The sequence below is a fragment of the Macaca fascicularis genome, chromosome 7, assembly GCF_037993035.2.
Source record: "Macaca fascicularis isolate 582-1 chromosome 7, T2T-MFA8v1.1".
NCBI classification, from domain to species: Eukaryota; Metazoa; Chordata; class Mammalia; order Primates; family Cercopithecidae; genus Macaca; species Macaca fascicularis.
In genome coordinates this window covers 10,075,826-10,099,191 of record NC_088381.1, presented here as the reverse complement: position 1 = coordinate 10,099,191, position 23,366 = coordinate 10,075,826, and the positions used below count along the sequence as shown (strand labels likewise).

Sequence of the window (23,366 nt, the reverse complement as noted above, 5' to 3'; positions counted from 1 at the left end):
TGACAGCTAGTGGTAGGTGGTAGAAACAGAAAGTGAAGGATAACTTAGAAAATGACAGTTTTTAATGAAAAATTGGAGAAATTGTGGGGGGATGAGTTAAAGACTGGGAAAAGCTATATGCAACAATGGTAGTTGTGAATGTAAAGACTCTCCCAGGCCCTGGGATATAACCCTCATGAATGCCAAGGGTCTGTTTGGGGAGGGATAGCATTAGGAGATATACCTAATGTAAATGATAAGTTAATGGGTGCAGCACACCAACATGGCACATGTATATATATGTAACAAACCTGCACGTTGTGCACATGTACCCTAGAACTTAAAGTATAATAATTAATAAATAAATAAATAAAAAGAAAATGGCACTCAGAATTTAAGTCAAGGTAAACAAAAACAAAAAAAAGAAATTTCACTTCCTTGTACACACAGATGCCCTTAACCAGAACCCGGAGGGCCTGAGAAACACCGGTGCATTCCTGTCTTCTGCAACCTGTTCCAATTCAGATGGTTGAAGGAATACTATGTGTCAGGTACTTGGTTGTATGCTTCTATGTGTTGTTGCATTTAATGCTCACTAGAGTGTAGGCTGCACGATGGCAGGAGTTTTTATTTGTATTACTCACTGCTACACCCTCAGCCTTTGCAGCAGAGCCTGGCATGGCCATCAGCCAGTAAAGAGTTGCTCAATGAATGAATGAATGAATGAATAACAGGTTTTTTTGTTTTTGTTTTTGCTTCTGTTTTGAGACGGAGTCTCGTTTTGTCGCCCAGGCTGGAGTACGGTGGCTGGATCTCAGCTCACTGCAAGCTCTGCCTCCCGGGTTTACGCCATTCTCCTGCCTCAGCCTCCCGAGTAGCTGGGACTACAGGCGCCCACCACCTCGCCCGGCTAGTTTTTTGTATTTTTTAGTAGAGACGGGGTTTCACTGTGTTAGCCAGGATGGTCTTGATCTCCTGACCTCGGGATCCGCCCGTCTTGGCCTCCCAAAGTGCTGGGATTACAGGCTTGAGCCACCGCGCCTGGCCGAATAACAGGTTTATGAGTTTATCAACTCCACTTAACTGCTGAGGCTCCTTGCTCATAGTAAAGGCAGCTAATAAGTGAAAATAAAGGGCTAAAGTAAAAACCTAACTCTCAGGACATTTTTCTAGAGAATATTTATACAGAAAGCTATCTACTGATGAAAAACTAAATGTTTTTTATATTTAATCCTGGGTAAAACCTCTTTATTAAAGACACATTTGCCTGTAGAATCCCAGCCCTGGTTGTGTTCCCAGCAACTCTGATGTAACTGGCCACTAAGGACAAATGCCAGCTAAGTGATTCTGGGTGTACCCCTAGTCAACTCCTCTTCCCTGAAGCATGACGGGAGTCAAATGGGAATACCCCGGGAGTCTGCCCAGACGCCGCAAGTTCCCATTACCTGTTGCACACCAGCATTGCCTCCGTTCAGAATGGCGATCCCCAGCTTCAGAGTCTCAACCACCATGGGGCTCATCTCACCTGCCATGGTGAAGATTCTATTGAATCACTAAGGAAACAGATGGTAAATCATGCCTACTGGGCCTCAGCAGGGCTCTTTAATAATGGCTTTATGTCACAGCATGATATCTTTGTGGAAGTTACATGGGTCCATCCAGAAACTAGGGAAATCACCTTTGCTAGCGCTTATCATCTGAAGGACCATCTCCGCGGCACCACGCTCATGCAGCCGAGCTTGCTGATACAGGGTTTTCTGCTTCTCCATCTCCTTCTCCTGGGGGGCAAAAAAATCACAGGGAAAGACTGGTTTCTACCCACCACCAGGGAGTTCACCCATAGTGAGGTGAGAGAGAATTTCCCAGTTACCTAAGGAAGGCAACACACATCAACCTGGATAAAGCAGACCTCTGAAGTTCATTTCCAGACACTACCCAGCTTTCTAAACCTGTCTACCCATCACTCTTATTTTGATGATATATTTTCCATTTTTTGTACTGATAGAAAATGCAGTTCATTCCTTTTGGATACCTTAATTGTGGGAAGCAACCCGACATGAAAATGTGTTTGTTTTCTATGTTCTGTTACACAGGGAAACCTGCTGAGGGGTCTACTTGAGTATTTCTGGCTGAATGCAGGAAATGCTCACTTATCTGGAATGCTCAGACCACAGCTAACACTTTCTTTTTTTTTTTTGGAGATGGAGTCTTGTTCTGTCTCCCAGGCTGGAGTGCAGTGGTGTGATCTCAGCTCACTGGAAACTCTGCCTCCTGGGTTCAAACGATTCTCCTACCTTAGCCTCCCCAGTAGCTAGGATTACAGTCGTGTGCCACCACAACCAGCTAATTTTGTATTTTTAGTAGAGATGGGGTTTCGCCATGCTGGCCAGGCCATTTTTTGAGACAGAGTTTTGCTCTTGTCCCCCAGGCTGGAGTGTCAGGCTGGTCTCGAACTCCTGACATCAGGTGATCCACCCGCCTTGGCCTCCCAAAGTGCTAGGATTGCAGGCGTGAGCCGCCGTACACTTTCTACCAGACATGGGTTATGGGACTCTCAAAGCTTTCCAGACTGTAATTATAGTCATTTACTTCTGCTGTGTTTTGTCATATACTTTGTCTACAAAAGAGTACAAGTAACCTAATATAGTTTAATCTTGAGAATTTCAGGGTCCTGTACTGCCTCAAAATAAAAATCACTATCAACTTGCATTTATAGAATAATAGTGCAAAAACCATTCAAGTATCTCCATTCCTCTGATTTTTAAATCATATTTATTTATTTATTTTATTATTTTTTTTTTTTTAATTTTTTTTTTTTTGAGAGAGAGTCTTGCTCTGTCACCCAGGCTGGGGTGCAGTGGCCGGATCTCAGCTCACTGCAAGCTCCGCCTCCCGGGTTTAGACCATTCTCCTGCCTCAGCCTCCCGAGTAGCTGGGACTACAGGCGCCTGCCACCTCGCCCGGCTAGTTTTTTGTATTTTTTAGTAGAGACGGGGTTTCATAATCATATTTATTTATTTATTTATTTATTTATTTATTTTTTTATTTATTTTTTGAGAGACTGGATGTTACTCTGTCCCCCAGCCTGGAGTGCAGTGGTACAATCAGAACTTACTGCAGCCTCAAATACTTGGGCTCAAGCTATCCTTCTACCTCAGCCTCCTGAGCAGCTGGGACTATAGGAGCACACTACCATACCCAGCTAATTTTTAAATTTTTGTATAGATGAGTTAGGTCTCCCTGTGTTGCCCAGGCTGGTCTTGAACTTCTAAGCTCAAGTGATCTTCCCTCCCCTGGCCTCCCAAAGTGCTGGGATTACAGGTGTGAGCCACCACGCTTGACTTGATTTTCATTTTTCTGATTTTTTTTTCATTTCAGATGTTTCAGTTTGTCCTTCTATGGCCCCTGTTACTACAGTCATTGAGTAAAATTTCCCACAAGAACAAAGCTAGTGGTTTGTTGACTGGCATACTACCTGCTACCTTTTCATGGGCAGACCGACAGGACAACCACAGCTAATGGGTGTGCTTTATTAAGGCAGATTTGCCAACTCACACACTCCTGGTGGGCGAGCCACTTACGCTAACGTCAGCCCCCACCTCTGAAGGCCTGGCCTGTTGGCCTTGGAGGGTGGCTCTGTTTTTAACCTTCATGAGAACTTACTTCGAATGTTTTTTCCTTGTCTTCATCTGCTTCTTCGTCCTCACCACTTTGACAACTCTGGATTTCAGGGAGCAGGGAAGGGAGAAGACAGACAACCAAATTAAAGGTGAATCTAATAAACACAACTCTGCAAGGGCAGGGGATAGCATGTAATTCACAGGCACCTCAGGACCTCAGCACTGTGTAAAAGCAGGAACATTTTGGCCACTGCTGGGCAACATTTCTACCGTAAATGCCATCTTTGCAGTTACCATAGAGTTCATTAATGAGAAATGAGAACACGGAGCTCACATCATCAATGGCGACTTAGCTGGTTTAACCACAGACTTGAACCCTCCTTCCTTAGTAAAGTTCCGGTGTAAATGGGAGACAGGAAGGCAGGGAGCTGCCACTTCCTAGATACAGCCCCAAGGGCATGGCAAGAAGATTGGAGACACATCACCTAGGATGTGAATCCTAAAGTGCCTCTTCCCACTGGGGCCCTGTGGTACAGCTAGATCAACGAATAGGTGCTCCTATACCCCAACACATTCTTTCTGCCTGACATGAAAGTTTCCCTTATTCACTCAGCATTCTAGAGGTCACCATCTTTCTAGGTGACGTAGAACATCTCTGGTCACACTGCCTCTTCCAGAACACCGAGAACTCTCTCTAGTTTCTAACCTTCACCTGTGGATGTGTTTGAACTGTCTGATGTATTCTGAACATTGAGTGAAAACACAAGGGTAGTCTGTATGCCCAAGCCCCATTTAGCTGGCTTTAGAAATGTCAGTGTGAACCTATCCACCAGCACTCATTGTTTCTGCAAAGCTTCAAGGTTTCCTTAGGAAGACAGTGAAGTGGTTTACTAATACCATCTCTATGGCACATGAATTGTGCAATGCCTGAAACCTACGTCATGACAAAGTCCCAGGCCTGCTATGCAACATGACAATTTTCATGCATCTAAAGAAGTCTAAGGGAAGATAGAAAGACAGAGACAATGGGCAGAAAACCTAGGTGTACCTTAGCCATCATGCTGGAATAGGAGGTGTACAAAGGGTCGTCTTCCAATTTGCTGGAAAGAATGGAGGAAATATTTAGCAGGATACTTTTTTTTTTTTTTTTTTTTTGAGACATAGTTTTGCTCTTGTCCCCCAGGCTGGAGTGCAATGGTGCGATCTCGGCTCACTGCAACCTCCACCTCCTGGATTTGAGTGATTCTCCTGCCTCAACCTTCCCAGTAGCTGGGAGGACAGGCACCCGCCACCACACCCAGCTAATTTTTTTGTATTTTTAGTAGAAACAGGGTTTCACCATATTGGCCAGGCTGGTCTCAAACTCCTGCTTCAAGTGATCCACCCGCCTTGGCCTCCCAAAGTGCTGGAATTACAGGCATGAGCCACCGTGCCCGGCCTTAGCAGGCTACTCTTTGGACCCCACAAGAAAGACTAAGAGTCATATAAATTTCACATTATAAGTACTAGTGAATTAATCAGAAAATCCCTTCCCCAACTCTGATTCTTAGAAACCACTCTGAAAATGTGAACCAGCATTGGCTTAACACGGAATTCAGAGATTAACTGATTCATGGAAACAGTTTTAGGCTGTTTAATCTTCAGCTCCGTGTCTGACATTATGAAGAGCAGGCTGTGGCTTGATGTAGTTTCCCTAGACATATCTTTTTTTCTGGAGATGGAGTTTCACTCTTGTTGCCCAGGCTGGAATGCAATGGCAGCCTCTGACTCCCGGGTTCAAGCGACTGTCCTGCCTCAGCCTCCTGAGTAGCTGGGATTACAGGCGTGCACCACCATGCCTGGCAAATTTTGTAGTTTCAGTAGAGACAGTGTTTTACCATGTTGGTCAGGCTGGCCTCGAACTCCTGACCTCAGACGGTCCACCCGCCTTGGCCTCTTAAAGTGCTGGGATTACAGGCGTGAGCCACCGCGCCTGGCTCCCTAGATATATCTTGATGGCCACATATAAGGCAGCAAGGATGGCTGCTCAAATCTGGCTTCCCCTTTCCACCCACTGCCGTCTGAGAGAGGAAGGTTAGGAGTGGACACAAGTATCCCTGGTGCGTGAGAGAAGCAGGTGATCTGGTGGTTCTGACCTCCTCTCCGTGAGAGCGTTGCGGCTAAAATAGAGAATGATCTGATGCAGTGGGTCAGGTTGTTTTTCGGTCTCTTCCTCCTCCTCCTCTTCCACCTTTGGAGATTTCTACACAAACCAACACAGATAGGTTTTAGGCATGAACTTAATCTCGTGCCACGTGACTGCATGCGAACAAAGAGAAGGTAAAGCGCAAGGCATAGAATGCATCAGACTAAAGCACAAAACAAAACCGCTACGTCATCTATTTATTTCAGGATAGAAGCCCTAAAGGCGCGAGGTTTGAGATATATGTGTATATATGTATATCTATTTTTTATTTTTACAGCCAATCAAAGAAACATTCCAATTCCAGGTTAAAACAAAACAAAAAAAAAGCAAAAGGCTGCCCATAAAGGGAATAGCTACAGATCCCAATCAGCTGACCTCTCATGCAAGCTCTGGGCACCTGAGTTCAGGAGGAAAACCCCAGAGTCACCTGAAAGACTGGCTCTCTCAGGCCAACAGCTGCCATTTCGTTTGAAGAGCTGGGCTCGACATGGAGGTGGGGCAAGAGTTACAAAGCAGTGGGGCCATTTTGGGTCTAATACTCGTCTAGATTCAACCCAGCAAAACATTTCTCTTTCCTAACCTAACTCTTGCTTCTAAAATTCTTGTTGCTCCTGAGAGCTGCCATCCTGGAGCGGCAGGCCTTGCCCTTCTCCCTTTAGCAGGTCTTTTCTTTATCACCTTTCACGGAAAGAGAAACAGCAGCTAATGTCAGAGGTAAAAGTGAATTTTCTAGCAGTGGCAGAGCCAGCAGGGTGGACCGTATTCGGTAAATTGGTGAGAACTACATGGGTTGTATGAGTGGTTCAGAGGAAGTAGAGGGCTGAAATGACGCTCATTTTCACCTTCACACTCATCAAGAAACTGAGAAAAACAACGAGTGTCTTTCTCACCAACAGGAATACATGAGAAGAATGAAAGACATAAAGACAAAGGGAAGGAAAACAATAGGAAAAGGCTTTAAAAAAGAAGGAAAGAAACAGAGGGTGACGGGACGATAGAAAGACATTCAGAAAAGAGTGACTGTCAGAAACACAGGACAAGATGAACAGACAGAGTGAGTGATGAGAGAAAAAGGTTCGTGGGAGAAGGAGAAAAAGAACCACAGGCTGGCCAGAGAGGAGGGTTTATTTTCTCTCTGAACCAGAATGCGGCTCTGTGGCACCTCTGCAGTAAGTTTCCCCCTCGTGTGTCATTTTAAGTGACTTTAGAGCATGAAATCTGTTAGAGACAAGGTATGCCAAATTTTCTGAAAGACCAAATATAGAAATGTAAGATGCAGGAAGGGTATCTAGATGCACCTTCCCCAAAGCAGAACTACTGAGTAGGAATGTGGGGCTATGGCTGGGGTGGCCTCCTGCAACCAATGGTGCTCAAAACTTCACTTAGCATGAACCCCCCATGACATGGCTGCGCATTTCAATAAATATTAGTTGTTAACAGCGACGATGAGGATGATGATGATAGTATTAGCACCTCCAAGGGAATATTCATCCTCTGGCTCCTACAACCATTAGCAGGGCCTCCCCGAGCATTTACACAGTTAGTGCTTTTCAAATGTATACACACGATTCCTTGTGAACGTTTAACTGTTACAACCACACCCGTGAATTCAGAAATCAAATTCAACCACACCCATATCTGCTCCCAGGGCAGTCAGTACTTACAGCCAAATCCTGTACTAGTTTCTCTTCAAAGGAATACTCCTCTGTTTCTATCCAAAATCTCTGATAGCCATGGAGGAAGAGGTTAATAGAGCGGTGCCTGAGCAGAAGGGGTGAGAGGGAGGTCAAGAGCGATCCATGGAACTTGTTCTTTTAGTTTGGGCAGTTAATGGTTAGTAAGCAGGACAGACTTTTGTACAATTCTTATCTTCTGATTGGTCAGGGTAGCCAGTAGCACACCACAGAGCTCAATTCAAAGAAACCAGAACCCTCTACCATGACGAGTCTTGAATATTAGAGCATCTTCTGAAAATGACAGTGGTTAGCAAGACATGGCAGTTATCGGTAATCCTACTCTGTTCTCATAGGGTCTTTTTTTTTTTTTTTTTTGAGACGGAGTCTTGCTCTGTCACCCAGGCTGGAGTGCAGTGGCGCGATCTCGGCTCACTGCAAGCTCCGCCTCCCGGGTTCCCACCATTCTCATGCCTCAGCCTCCTGAGTAGCTGGGACTACAGGCGACCGCCACCACGCCCGGCTAATTTTTTTGTATTTTTTAGTAGAGACGGGGTTTCACCGTGTTAGCCAGGATGGTCTCGATCTCCTGACCTTGTGATCTGCCCGTCTCAGCCTCCCAAAGTGCTGGGATTACAGGCGTGAGCCACCACGCCCGGCCTTCATAGGGTCTTTATCACATTTCCTCTCCAGTGAGAAATCAATCATGAGGCCAGGTAGCAGTCCTGAAGTATTTGCTTCCTATGGCAATTTCGGTATTCCTTTAGGCTGATCACCCTTCTAGGTAATCCAATCTAAGTCATACGGATGATCAGTGGTTTCATCTTAGAGATACCAAAATACCAAAGTGTGACTTCTTTTCATTCTCCAAGTAACCACACTGGTAAGGTGCTCCAGCTTCTACTTAACAAGGCAAGGTTTAAGCACGTTACGTCATTGGCATATTTTCTGTGTGCCTCATGGATTCGAGTTATGTCCCTGGTATGTGGGTGCACCGAATAACTGGCACGAGCCACTCCCGATAAGCCAGGATTGACTTCTGGGAGTATTAGCCACTGCAAAGCAAAAGCAGCTAAGTGTTTACAAAATGTGAGGACAGTGGTGAGGAGGGAAGGAGAGGAGAGGAAGACAAAAGTCAACACCAGAGTCATTAAGCCCTGGTCATGGTTTTTGGTAGAACACAGCCCTTGCCATCTTTCTTCAAATCTGACCAATCAGAATTCTTCCTGAAAATTGTACAAATTCGTGTTTTTATGGTAACGTTAAATCATGGTCAATAAAGGAGGAGTGCGCAGAGAATGAGCAGGTCTCTCCACAGGTTACATTACCATTAAAATGGGTATAAGCCTGTCATACTGAGTTTTTTCATTAACCTTTTCCAGCCAAACTTGTTGAAAGGTGCTCAGGAAGAAATGATTAATTTTGTGTCTGGAGAGAAGCATACAAGTTTTCTTTTAAAAACTAGCATCAGAGAAAGTTTCCACATAATAAAATAAATCCCTTTAGCCCTTTAGTTTGGGAGATTCTACGTAGTTAGAGGATCACAAGGTGGAGAAGACAAGTTGTCTGCATCACCAGCTTCTCTGTTGTTATGAAATCTACTTACAGCACTCCACGCTGGAGAGATCACCCACAGCAGCTCCTCTACAACAACTGGGTTAGGGACGGTCATGCTTCATGAAGGACATAGTGAATGTGACTGACTCTTACCCATACAGAGTAAAACTACCGAAAGTGTAGCCCAGATACGTAAGGATGGTACTAATATCTTCAGTGGATTTAGAAAAAAATGCTTGTTTTTGAGAGATGTAATTTCTGCCTAGCTGTTCTGGTCCTAGAGACATGTGCTTTAGAGCTGGGCTCTTTTGGAGGCCACCTCAGCACAATGTCAGGTAGAAATCTCAACCAGCTAGGGAAGGAAACACTTTCTGATGTTTTGACACTTCCAGAAAACAAACACAAATTCTATGCACTTTTGCTTTTTCTAACAGGCTATGAATCTCACTTTTCTGTCAGCGCTTCAGCAGCCTTAATGCCCAGGACTGCTCGAGCTTGTTTCTCAGCTATTCATTCAGGAATTCTACTTGATTTGGTGGTGCCTCATTCTCTTCCAAAGATAGTAATCTGTTTTCTTGAAAGAGATCTGTTGGAGCAGGTATGTGTCTCAGAAACCGTGATTCTTTTTTTTTTTTTTTTTTTGAAGACAGTCTCGTTCTGTTGCCCGGGCTGGAGTGCAATGGCGCTATCTCAGTTTACTGCAACCTCTGCCTCCCAGGTTCAAGCGATTCTCCCGCTTCAGCCTCCTGAGTAGCTGGGATTACAGGCTGCCACCACCAAGCCTGATTGATTTTTTTTTTTTAATTTTTATTTTTTGAGATGGAGTCTCACTCTGTCACCCAGACTGGAATGCAGTGGCGCGACCTCGGCTCACTGCAAGCTCCGCCTCCTGGGTTCAAGCGATTCTCCTGCCTCAGCCTCCCAAGTAGCTGGGATTACAGGCGCACGCCACCATGCTTGGCTAAGTTTTTTTTGTATTTTTAGTAGAGACAGGGTTTCACCATGTTGGCCAGGCTGGTCTCAATCTCCTGACCTCAAGTGATCCGCCCGCCTCAGCCTCCCAAACTGTGAGGATTACAGGAGTGAGCCACTGCGACCGGCCGAGACCATCATTCTTAACTATCTTCAAAGACCCTAACTAAGAAAGCCCAGGTGGTCAGTTGGCTCAGGATGAGGTTATAGGCTACTCTGGACAAATGATGACCAAGATCCACAATTTGATGAAAACAAAATGTCAAGCATAGGAATAGCCCTTTATCTGATATTCCAAAGAAACACATTGATTCACATAAGCTTCAGAGTATACACTTGTCTAAGTCAGCCTATTCTCCCTGAGCAAGTGAGAATATTCCTCCTGATTTGATAAGTCAATGAAACGGAGGCTGATATTCAATTACTAGCTTTTTTTATTGACTGAAGACCCAACCACACCCACTCTGCAATGAGTCTGAGGACAGGAATGTTACTGTATCACCAAAGACACTGAATCAGTCTGGGTGGTCAACTCTGGGCCAGTCTGTCACTGATACTAGTCCCTCTATTGACAAGGATATGTCCCAAACTTTTCAGAAAAAGCTCCAAATATATTTTACTTCAAAGTATAAGCTAAAACACCCAAAGGCATTGCGCCTCTGGCAAGCCTCTTGAGACATCTCCAGCCTTTCTATATTTTGACAGCTAGTACACTGTACTAAAAGATGTTCAAGTTACATTTCTGTACCTGCTGAGGAAATGGTGATTTTAGTGTCAAGTGATTTTAGTGTCCAATGGTGATATTGGACCTGTTGATGGAATTTGGGGTAAAATGTTTCTGACAAGTTTCTTTTTTTTTCCAGAAGCCTTTACATGCTAACCAAGAATCCCACCTCAGCAAAAGTAGTGTACTTCCATATGCTTACTTGGCTGACTTTAGGGTACAGATGGTGGACCTGACAGGAATGGGCTCTAGAGAGTCTCATCTGGTTTCAGTTTTTATGCTTGATTGTCTTAGCCAGGCCCTTATACTATGCAGACTGCACTAGCTCCATAGGCCAAGGATTCCAATTTCTATTCCTTGGATTAAGAGTGAGAGAGCACAACTGTGGGAGGATACCTCCATTCCCATCACTGGCTTACATGCCAGGAAAAAAAAAAAGACAAAATACTTGCCTGGGCAGGTTGTAGAGAGGGGCCATCCTGAAGCAGGCCACCACTGCCCGTTTCCGTTGCTTTGATAGCAGTTTGTGCCAGACGGCCTTCTTGGACCTCAAAGGCTGTTCCACCTGAGAAGAGATCACATGGGTTGGTGCACATTAGGCTGATCTTCTGGTGGCAGGAGCTAGTCACCTGTAGCCCAGACTTCTTCATTCTGGAAGAATTTTGGCTTCTCAACTGTAGTTAGCAAAATGCACCCAGGAGCAGATATTTCGGTTGTGAAAGTCTTAGGTGTTCCTCTTTCTCCCAATTTTAGTCATTTATTGCCTAATAGCAGCTTAACTAACGGTAGGGGACTTAAATAGGGCATTTGAGCTAATGGCAAGAATGCACAAAACACTGGCAGGGGAAATAATGGAGAGGTCTGCTATCACAGGGCATCGAGACGGCACGAGGGGGTGATCCGGGATGATCCTTGGTCCTTGTTTTCTCAGTCTTATGAGGGCACTTGTACCTAAGAGCTGAGTGTGGAGAGGAGCTTTGTACTGTCCAGGGTGTTTCTGCTTCCCCATCCCTTAGGGCAGATGCTCCATACCTGTTCCAGGTGGAAGACAGCTGCTGAAATTCTCTGCACACGCTCCACTGTCTTTTCTGGATTGAAAGGTTCTTCACTCTTCAGAACATCCTTGTAGAGGTTCAGCTGCCATTTTACAGCTGGGTCATCAGACTGAAAATTGAAGCATACTCCTAAGATGAGGAATTTCCTGTACCTCTTATACTGAAGAAGCCTTTTGGTCCTACCATGGTTCCGTAGGAGTCAAGACTCTCCTCCTATTATGGCTTCACTTTTATTTTCTCAGTTATCTTCTGGAACACTCTAGATACTGTATAGGAACTTCTCATTCTAACTCCTACGTCTCTTAATGCTTCTGTCATATTTTCTATCTCGTCATCTCTCTGTGTTGCATTTTGGATGATTTCCTTAAAGCACTCTTCTAATTTATTAATTATTATTTCAGCTATGTGTAGCCTATTTTTAACCATTAGGTTTTTAATTTCAACGATTACTTCGATTACTTTTTACTTTTACAATGACTATAAAGTCTTTTTTCAAACCCATCTCCCCTTCTCCTTTTTAAAAATATAGCATCCAATTATTGCTTTATGGGTTCGATTACTTCCTTTATATCTCTTTAAATGTTTTAATTATATTTACATTGATGTCTCTTTCAATAGCTCCTTATGGTTGAATTCTTCTCTTTGTTTCATATGCTGACTTTCTAAATAGATTTCCTGATGTGCTCTTTGTAATTTAAAAAGAATATGAGCTTGTCTTCAGGAGGAATTTTACCTATTGGCATCTCAGCTTATATTTTAGGAGATGGGGGCTCTCCAAGTGGTTTAACGGGTTTCTCTGTGGAATATTTGTGGGTTTTACTGGTTCAAGGCTAACTTTATGGAAGTTTCTTGCTCTGTATTTACGCATAGTGTGGGTAATTAGGGTAATTAGGTCCCACACTCCTCTTCCTTTACAATTATTAAAAAACCAAGCCCCTAAGATTTTTTTTTTTCCGGCCCTTGAGAATTCTTTTTATGGCCTTTTTTTTTTTTTTCCTAGTATATTTTATCCACCATTCCTATGTGTTTGGGGTAGAAAGGAAATACTTTCTGTGTTGGCTTAGTTCTCTATCTCAGGGCATAATGTATTTGAGGAAAGAGTAATTCAGATTCACAGGCTTTAAAACATCTCAAATAGCCTTTAAAATTAAAATTATATCTTTTTATTGTACCAACTAGACACAAAAGTATTTTGTTTCAAAATCTCTTTAGAGCAGGAGGTGCTAAAACTTCCCCCAGGTGTCCACTGCACTGTTTAACAAGACTTACGGTCAGTAAATTCTGAGACCTAATCTCCACCCCGCTGCTGTGGCCTGACATTCACATAACGGGAAATTGGAATAGATGCTTCATTGGACGCCTGTTTGCATCCTCTTTGTAATAGCTAAGCACAAACATTAAGGGCAAAACAACCCCAAAATTAAGGGCGGTTTATGTACCAGTAAATTTTGAAAACAATAATTATAAAAAGAGAGAGCTAGTCCTACCAATTAAACACAAATACCCCAAAACTGTTTTTGGAACATATAAGAAGCATGAGTAAAGGAAGTGAAAAGCTGGAAGATTCCAGCCGGAAGGAAAGCCCATGTAAGTTCTCGCTGCCGTCCCGAGTCATCACCTTTTCCTGCAAGTGCAAGTTGTTCCGCAGATGTTCTCTGACCTCTTCATCTGTGTCCCTCTGTGGAAAGAGATGTCACATTTTATTCCTGGAGATCACCATGGAACTGTCAAGTAGCATACGGGGATGTGTGGAGAGTCAAGGCACAGTTTTGCTGGGATCTTTATTAGAAGAATGAAAGAAAAACATTACAGAGATTTGTCCCATTGGGCACACACTGACTTCCAAACCAGTTTTAAAGATGAGGGCCTGTTGCCTCCATACACATTAGTTTCTGCTCATCTGCTCCCCGCCCCCCCAGAGGAGGAGGACTAACCCTTCAGGGGCCGAACGCCTATCATGACACCACCTGGATCACACATTCAGCCCAGGCAGACAGGCAGCTTACATGGCCGTATCGCGATTTTGCGAGGGAGATCAGCTCCTGGTCGCCTGGAGTACACATATTCAAACCAATGGGCAGCATTTTCTTGAGTGCAGCCACGATGAGGGAGGTCTGGATGGAATACAAGTCTCCCCGCCGCTTTGTTTTCTTCCGCTCCTGGTCTTGTCCTCCAGACTAGGAGATGATGTTGAAATAAACAGAGAGGGGCTCAGTGATTCTCCCAAAGGAACGGCCTCCTGTCAGAGGCAGCCTGCCTCCTCGTGGCCCTGTCAGTATAGGCTGGGCCTTACTACACTTCAAAGGACAGTGAAAAGAATGTGTTGAACAAAGACGAATTAGGTAGCCATAAAAGACCAGCCATAACCCTGAGCCTTCTCCTTCTGCGCATGCACACAGAACCACATAACTACACACACATCACAGATGCCTATGGTCTTTGCTCACTCACTTCTGGACTGAACAAGTAAACTGGTGTTCACAAAAAGAATGATTTGGTAACTGACAAAAATGGCCCCGGAAAAGTTCTGAGAATTCTGATGCTGGGGAATCACTAAAAATGTGAAAGAGCATCCAGCACAGAATAATTGCTCTGTGTTTCCAAAGCTGAAGCTGGTGTTTTGGAGCACCTCACACAGCCTCCCCACCACGAGCCAATGCAAATTCTTACAGGAAAAGGAAAATCTAAAAGTAGGGCTTCTTTGGAATCCAGCTGAAGGAAAGTCAGGAGAAACACTGCAGACAGGAAAGAAAGGAACTCCTCAATCCATGGAAGCTCGTACCCATCTTTGGCTTATGCCTTCTCATCCTTTTCAGAGAGAGTTCACTCAGTGAAGTTGTGGGTTTAAGAGAGGAATCCAGGCCAGGTGCGGGGGCTCACACCTGTAATTCCAGCACTTTGGGAGGCCGAGGCGGGTGGATCAACTGAGGTCAGGAGTTTGAGACCAGCCTGGGTAACATGGCAAAACGCCATCTCTACTAAACATACAAAAGTTAGTGGATGTGGTGGTGCATGCCTGTAACCCCAGCTACTCGGGAGGCTGAGGCAGGAGAATCGCTCGAACCCAGGAGGCGGAGGTTGCAGTGAGATGCGATCACGCCATTGCACTCCAGCCTGGGCAACAGAGCAAGACTCAGTCTCAACAACAACAACAACAACAAAACGTTGAAAAAAAAAAAAAAAGAGAGGAATCCAATGCACTGGGCTATGCCACAATAGCAGCCCTAGGCAACCCACTGAGAACCCTCAGCATCTCCAGCACAGGGAAATCACATGGTGGGTTCAGGTGGATTCAAGGAGACAAGGCTCTGCGGTGACTCAGTTTTCATGATTCCAGGTTCCAGAGAAGCAGAGCCACTCATGTGGTACGTGCTTGCAGGACTGGGCCTCAGTGGGCACCTGCGGGAAGTGGGGAGGGCTGGGTAGCCAGAAGCAAGTCAGGGACTCCAGGAAAGAAGGAAGTGGTGCTCACCAAAGTTTTGTGCTATGAGGTGCCATAGAGTGTTTGCAGCAATGAGGGGGCAGCACTGTGGTTTATCATGGCATACAGGTACAGGGCTCTGGGAGCACGCCAGATGCCTCCCCTGGAACTGGCATGCAAGACCTGGTCCTCCCAGGCTTGGGCAGAATTCATTTTATGGGAAAAGGCTTTTGGAAGAGAAGAGTAGGGTCAGAATTAACACTGTGTTGGGCCTAATCACTTTAAATTGCTTTCCAAAGGGCAAAAGAGTTTCAAAATTATTAATGGACGCTCTCAAGAAGAGTGTCAATTCTTTCAGCACTTGTGGTGGCTGCACTTTCAGGTGATTGCATCACAGTATCACCAAAACCACAGCAAAATCCCTGGCCAGCAGAACCCCAGTCTGGCCAAACATTGCCAGAAAATTCTGTTGGTTGCAGGGGTACCTTGTGTCCAGTGCTCCAAAACACCAGTCAGCCCCTGGACAGCAGTGGGAGGGGCAGTAAGAAATATAAACGGAGGGAAAGAAATGGGGTTAAGAGAAGGAGGCTCCTGGTGTTCCAGAAAACGGCAGGAAGGAAAAGCTGCCTCGCCCAGACTGTGCGTGTGCCGACGATCGCTGGCTGAGTGCTCGCGGAGCTCCTCACCATTCTACCACCAGGTTTCAAATTCTAAAGGTTGCGACTCAGGGAAAAACTCATTTATAGTCTACATTACCCTTGAAAATGTTTCAAATCATCCATAAAACACAGAACCTTGTTACGTGTAGATAAACTATGTGGTCTCACGTATATATACATGTAAAATATAAATGGTAATACACAGTATGCAATCGAACCAATATGCTCAAAAGTGTGACTATGTGGATTTGATTACACAATCTAAATTATTTCCTGCTCACTCTCTATTTGATTGGGCCGATCTCATGTTCTTCTAACCATAAATGCTGCATATGCAATATGACTCCAATGTGCCTGCTACATAAAACATCTATGATCCTCCCCAAACCCCTGAAATATTAACCAGTTTTGTAAATGAGACTGGGATTGCTCAGGGAAGTTAAGCAAGTTTTCCAAGATCACACAGCAAGTAAGCCTCTGAGCTATGCAGATGCAAGTCTATCTCGCCTGGGCTTCATCTTCCCTTCCTCAGAGCTGCACGTGCCCTGGTTCCCGTGCATCTCCACTTCTTCACTGCATAGTGTGGAGCGGAGGGTTTGGGAGAATGGCAGCTGACACACATTAATGAAGAGGAAGAGAAAATGTTCAGTTATAACCTGAAACTGTAACTGGGAAATTCTCTCAGGGTAGTCTTTGGAAGACTCTCTTTGAATCATGGGAGCCTTATACAGGAGGCAGGACATGTACAGTGTGAGAGGGCTGAGACCACTAATAAAAAAACAGGACTCTGACCCTGGGTAGCACCATGAGGAGTGGTGGGTTCTCAAGCCCTGTCAGTCATCCCTATCTCTGTTAGTGTGGTGGCTGCCGAGAGGGCAGCTGGAGAAGGGAGCAGAGAGAGCAAGGAGACCTCGGTTAGGGTGAGGCTTGGCTGGCTTCCCAGGCTGCCCCATTCCAAGGGTGGGTAGGGCCTACATTCACTCTTTGACAGGCAGTTGTCTTCCCTGGAGCAGGCCTGGGGGACCTCCAGGCGGGAAAATCCATTCTGTACCACCCCCATGGTGATCACAGTGCAGAGGGGGCCAGAGCCTGGCATCTCTAATACTAGGACAGAAAAGACACGTCATGCATTTGACCTGTACCTTTACTTGCATGGCCTGTGTGGAAAGACAAAAGAGAAGAAACAAGGAGAAGAGTCAGTCAGTAAAAGCAGAGCTCTAAGGCATAAGGCACTATATGTTAGTTACAGCTTCTCAGCCCCCACTTCTCAGCCAACACAACAGAAACTCAATGCTTCTGGAAGCCAGTTGAGCATGGCATGAAGAGCGAGTGGGAGGTTAAGATGGAGGTTAATTTGGTCAAAGGACTTACATCCAGACCAAGCAATCTACTTCTCAGGTAAGGTCAACCCAGAAGCAGCCCTCCAGAGTGTGTGGCACTCAGACCCGACCCAGGCTGGTCTTTAGATCTAGAGTGTTCTTGTAGGTGGCCAAATCTGAAGTCTCTGCCCTTCTACCTCCCTCCTTTCAGCTGGGTGGGCTATAGACAATCGGTCACGTAACCAAAGGGCCCAATTTTCTTTCTTCCTTCTACCCACCACATTAGCAACTCCAGCACATCTGTGGCTACAGAGAGGGGAGAACTGAGCTAAGGGGCAATGCCTGTGCTTATGTTAAAAGAAGGGAGTGTAGGCCAGACACACTAGCTCATGCCTGTAATCCCAGAACTTTGGGAGGCCGAGGTGGGAAGATCACTTGAAGCTAGGAATTTGAGACCAGCCTGGGCAACATAGCCACTGTCTTTACCAAAAAAAAAAAAAAAATTTCAGCTGGGTGTGGTGGTGGGTGCTATAGTCCCAGCTACTAGGGATGCTGAGGCAGGAGGATCACTTGAGCTCAAGAGTGCGAGGTTGCAGTGAGCTACGATCACACCACTGCACTCCAGACTGGGCAACCGAGGGACACCGTGTCTTTAAAAAAAAAAAAAAAAAAAAAAAAAAGAAAAAGGAAGATTTATTAACAGAAAGTACTCCAGGAATAGCCAAAGTAATTCATGATCACCAAAAAACCTAAAAGATGCAGCATTTCCCTTCTTGTGCTACAACCTTTAAACATACCTTTGGTTGGGGCTACAGATTCTAATTTTATTTGTTCTGTCACATATTGCTAAGATTAGTTAACTCACTGCAATTTTCTAATGAAATTCTTTTTAAAAATTGGTGGTAGAAACATTTTATTTTCTTTCACTTTCTTCCTTTTTTTTTTTTTCTTAAGAGACAGGGTTTCACTATGTTGCCCAGGCTCTTACTGAACTCTTGGCCTCAAGTGATCCTCCCTCCTTAGCTTCCTAAAGTACTGGGATTACAGGTATGAGTCACCACACCGGCCCATGTTTTATTTTCTTAATAGGAATTTACAGATTCCTATACCTTCAAAATTGTTTCATCTCCCCACGCTTACATCATAAACTATCACCAGTAGTTAGCTTATAATCAGACAGTTGATTTTGTGTGTAGAACTTAAAAGACAGACACAGGCTTTTGTGGGGTAAGTGACTTTGGGGACACATCACAAGGGGACGGCACAGGGAGAGCTGGTGTCAGGCAGAATTCTGAACAAAGGCAAGCCCGGGCTATGGGAAGCTCTTGTCCCACTGAGAAGGTAACTGAAGCAATGACAAGTCAACCCAACATTAGACAGAGGAAAAGAAGACTTTCTGTCAGTCAGTCTGAGAATGAGAAGCAAGAGATAGAGTGAGAGGAGGGCAGGAGGGAAGGAAGAAATGGTGGAAAGAAGCAGAGGTGGAGAGAAGGGAGGGGAAGGGGGGAGAAAAGGGGAAGGCTGAAACGGGGGTGGGAGGGGAGAGGAAGAGGATGAGTGTGTGTTCCATGTGCACGTTTATGAGAGAGAGACAGAGTACGCACACATGCCTGTGAGTACACAGCAGAAGTGCAAGAACAAAGGGAATAAAAACAAAAGGGAAGGCCGGGTGCGGTGGCTCACGCCTGTAATCCCAGCACTTTGGGAGGCTGAGGTGGGCAGATCATGAGGTCAGGAGATTGAGACCATCCTGGCTAACACGGTGAAACCCCGTCACTACTAAAAATACAAAAAATTAGCCGGGCGAGGTGGCGGGCGCCTGTAGTCCCAGCTACTCGGGAGGCTGAGGCAGGAGAATGGCGTGAACCCGGGAGGCGGAGCTTGCAGTGAGCCGAGATGGCGCCACTGCACTCCAGCCTGGGCGACAGAGCGAGACTCCATCTCAAAAAAAAAAAAAAAAAAGAGAAAAGTGGTAGGGGAGGGAATGAAAGTGGGAGAATGAGCAAGAAAATTCACTCACACATGTAAGTGTGAATGCCCTTGAAAAACTCAAAGATAGCTTCTAAAGTATTTCCTGTCCTTTTTCGATCCACTGAAATCATGCTTCACAGAGTGGAGTGGCTCTGAACTATGAGGCACTCTAATATTTCCTGCATCACGACACTTTTTTTTATTTTATTGTTTATAACCTTGGTCAAGGAATTGGCATTTCTTGGGCTGAATACATTCTAACTTACCATTCCTTTCCGAGGAAGCTGCTGTCATTTTTCCAGAAACAAAAGAAGTTTCAAAACCAAACAAAAAACACCTGCTCAGCTTAGTTACATTTAGCTTAACATACATTCGCAAACTGGTGTTATATACACAAAATATACAATGAGCTCTCACAAGCAAAATCTGCTTTGACTGCCCCAGAAAAATAACGTTATCTTTGAACTGACCTTCGACTCATCAAGTAGTTACAGCGAGGCTCACTGTATATTTTCTCCACTGCCTTTCCATTCACAATGGCATATGTGGTGTGTGTGGCATAGGGCGTTCACATACACATAGCTCCACAAAGCCTGCCATATACACTGAGGCTAACTTCATTTTCACACCACCAGAATTCAGTTAAGAGTGGAGATAAAAGCAAATACAGGTCACTGTTCAGATCAGGTAGTAGAGAGAACATCTAATTGCGGGAAGGCAGATGCAATAGGGAGTCAACTGATGAGGAAGAATATTCCTCCCCTAACCCCTCAGTATGTACTTCCACATCCAAAAAATACCAGAAATGGCTATGAGTTACTGCTTATTGGAGGCATGGTATCTCTCTGTCTGAAATAATGCACTACATTTCTCAAATATTATTCTATCCTAGAGATACTGTTGAAACTGACTTTAAATCAGAACATCTTAGTAGAGCTGGGAGAAGTCAGGTAGTGAGCTCAACCCCATTCTGCAGATTGGAAAACTGGGACCCAGAGGAGTTAAGTGAATGATGCAAGGTGTAGCTCCAGCCAACAGCTGGGCCGGCGGAAGACTTAGCTTCCTTTCACGTTCTGGTGTATTTACCACTACACTGTGTCCAACTCAGGCAACAGGAACAACATGAACACTTGTTACCCTGAGGACCATGGCAAATAGTATTCAACATCTAGGGAGTGTCCTCTCTTCCATTCATTACATTGTAATTTTGACCCTATACCATCTGGCTCAGAAATAATTGGCATATGATAACAATAGAAATGAAACAAAAGACTTTGCCTCTACAGACTAACCGGACCAGCAAGGAAGAGGCCCACCTTCTGAAAATGACCATCCTTTGTCAAGAAACAAACACCTCCTTTTCCTCATTCGGTGATGTGAATGAACAAAATGTCAGGTTAGTTTGTTAGTAGGTGGGTTTTAAAATGCCATTTTCTGTTACCTCATCTTTTTCCAAATGTAAACCCAAGGACCTTCAGCATTCATTCATTACCAGAGGTTTGAGATGTCTTTGCCATTTCTGCTCATCCAGGATCCAAGTCCTGGTATCAGAGTCATTTCCATTCCTTTGGGATCGTTCCCTGACAATCTGGTTCAGTCTTGAGCCATTGAATCTACCCCAATTTGAAGATCGGGCCAGGAGCTGTGGCTCATGCCTGTAATCCCAGCACTCTGGGAGGACGAGGCAGGTGGATCACTTGAGGTCAGGAGTTCGAGACCAGCCTGGCCAACATGGCGAAACTCCACATCTCTACTAAAAATACAAAAATTAGCCGGGTGTGGTGACATGTGCCTGTAGCTCCAACTATTTGGGAGGCTGAGGCAGGAGAATTGCTTGAACCTGGGAGGCGGAGGTCACAGAGAGCTGAGATCATGCCACTGCACTCCAGTTGGGCAACAGAGTGAGACTCCATCTCAAAAAATTAAAAAAAAAAAAAGATAGTATGGAATCTGTCTGGGATTTATTGACTTTCTGTAGGTAGGTGAGTCAAAGAAGAGGCTGTGATACCTGTAAGACGACCTGCAGAGGCAACTTAAGATAAGCTAGCTGTCCCAGGAAGGTGGATGTGAAAAAACCCAACCTCATCTGCATCATATGACAGTAGATGTGTTTACCAAAAGACAAATGCAAAATGAATTTTGGAAAATCAAATAAAACTAAAGTACAAAGGATCCCTCTGCAGCAAAGATTCCTCAGGAAGATGATTGCTCTATTTTGTGTGTACGTAATTTTGTCTGTCAAACTTTATCAAGTAATGCATACTAAAAGTGTATAGAGTATACTATAAACTCTATCAGTCAACTTCTGCATGTTGGAAGAAATGTGCCAACATAAATAAAGGCAACAGAAAGCTCAGAATGATTGCAACTGACCAGAGTTAGCTATGCTTGCTGGAGCTCCAGGTGCTAAAGTTTTCGTTTTCGGTGTCATACCAGCCCCTTGTCTGCAGCTTATATATGAGACCTCCATCCCAAATGGTTATTTGGAAAGATGCCCAAGGGCTTTGTTACAAACCCATGATTCTCATCTTTCCAGAGCTGACTTTTACTTCTGAGGGTCCCCATGCACACTCCACCTTGATGTTCCTCAAGGGCAGCACTGTACCAGCAATGAGAGAGATGCACATCTCAGGTATTACATGTCACTCATACTTGACATATAAAATCAACCCTCATTGAGGCACATTTCTCGGGGATACGGAGTCAAGGGTAAGAAACATCACATTTAAGTAGGCTTTGATTTTGAATGTACACTTGGAGTATGTCTGAGAAGTCTCTTAAATCAAAATAAAGAAGCCTCCGTGTGCAGAGCTGACGTAAGAGGAGCTGGGAGGCTAAGTTGTGCCGCTTGTATTCCTGCTATGCTCTCTCTCTAGGTTACTCCTTCTTCAGACAGAGGTCTGATATGCCCTTTCTCAAACATTTCCTTAAGGAAATGGACAAATGTTTGGCTTTCTGAGTACAACTGTCATGAAAAAGAAACAGAAGGCATTAAGAGATCAACACAGCTGAAATACAACAGGTATTGAATATTACAGATAGGAGGAAAACAAGCATGATGTAAGAGTACGTGCTGTCAAAATCTACAAAGCAAGGTAATTTTTTCCTAGCTATCAAAAGGTGGCTCTAGGCATGTGCATTTCTGTATCCTCACTACACAGGAAGTAGTTCTATTTTAAAACCACTAACAGCAGCTTTTGTTTTGGAGACCTCTCAAATGCCTTAGGCAAGTCGTGAAACTTAAGCTTTTTGACATACAAGCAGCTATTTATTCATAAAATGTGATGACCATGCTTATTTGAGAGCAGTTTCTTCTGGCTCATTCTCAAAGAAACAGCAGCAGAGACTGTTGGTTATATAGTTTGACCTAAATGCAGTACAGTGTTAATCCCCAGAAAATATGAAATAGATCCAAGTCATGGCTGAGGTTAAGGTTGAAGAGTTTTTGGAATTGATTTCTAAGGACTTACTTTTGACATCTTGCTTTTGCTGTCTCCAGTTAAAAATGCCAAATTATTAATTTCATTCTGAATCACAAAATTTTGCTCTTCCCTCTTGAAGTTCTAAGTGGGAAAGAATTGAAAAAGCAAACATTACAAGAAAGTTCTGTAAACCAAAAATAAGATTCTAAGCTCCCCATGTAATTGAATAGACCCCTCCTCTCAGCCAAGGTGATTCCAAAGACACCTGAAAAACTAATTCATCCGTGATGGGAAGAGGGGGTCAGGCATGTCTCACTATACCCTCTCCCTTTTAGAGTTTAGGCATATGACCAGCATTAACATTAAAATAGAGATCTTAAGACTGACAGAATACTCTTGGTAGCAATAAGACACCAAATTCCAACCTGACTCTAGTATAGCATCACAAGACAGAGAGCAGGCCCTGAAGGAAATAAAAATATTTTACCCCAAAATATATTTATTTGACATATTTTGAAAACGCTCTGCATAGCTGTCTCTCCTGTGGGGAAAATTCACATTCTATAAAGAATACCCTTCCCTTTCCAGGTCTTTTCCTGATCTTCAAGAGATTAAATGAGAGTCTAGCACCTTGGAAATGTCTGAATATGAAACATTTGTCAGCTGTTGTCTCTATGGGTGGCCACGCAGGAGACTTCATCTACATAATAAGAATGTTGGTCTCCACAATCTTTTGTCTTAACTCAGATACTGTTTCTATTGATTCCAGGTTTTTAGATAATAACTCTTTCTGATTGACAACTGTCAAT

General features: G+C 44.3%; 1 protein-coding gene across 7 annotated transcripts in view; it reads right to left on the bottom strand.

Moving 5' to 3' along the window:
- RYR3 (ryanodine receptor 3) overlaps window positions 1-23,366 on the bottom strand; it is a 566,003-nt gene that overhangs the window by 43,383 nt on the left and 499,254 nt on the right. For 5 of the 7 annotated variants that reach the window (XM_005559076.5, XM_065547708.2, XM_065547709.2 and 2 more), the window contains exons 69-80: window positions 22,606-22,698; window positions 16,988-17,002; window positions 13,772-13,942; window positions 13,384-13,443; window positions 11,743-11,874; window positions 11,163-11,275; window positions 7,449-7,545; window positions 5,735-5,841; window positions 4,648-4,699; window positions 3,643-3,699; window positions 1,658-1,757; window positions 1,425-1,504 (exon numbers count right to left, since the gene is read on the bottom strand). In XM_005559076.5, coding sequence (XP_005559133.3) covers window positions 1,425-1,504; window positions 1,658-1,757; window positions 3,643-3,699; window positions 4,648-4,699; window positions 5,735-5,841; window positions 7,449-7,545; window positions 11,163-11,275; window positions 11,743-11,874; window positions 13,384-13,443; window positions 13,772-13,942; window positions 16,988-17,002; window positions 22,606-22,698 — 1,077 coding nt within the window. The remainder of the gene's footprint in view (window positions 1-1,424; window positions 1,505-1,657; window positions 1,758-3,642; window positions 3,700-4,647; window positions 4,700-5,734; window positions 5,842-7,448; window positions 7,546-11,162; window positions 11,276-11,742; window positions 11,875-13,383; window positions 13,444-13,771; window positions 13,943-16,987; window positions 17,003-22,605; window positions 22,699-23,366) is intronic. The other 2 variants (XM_005559077.5, XM_015452594.4) reach the window with 1 other exon arrangement.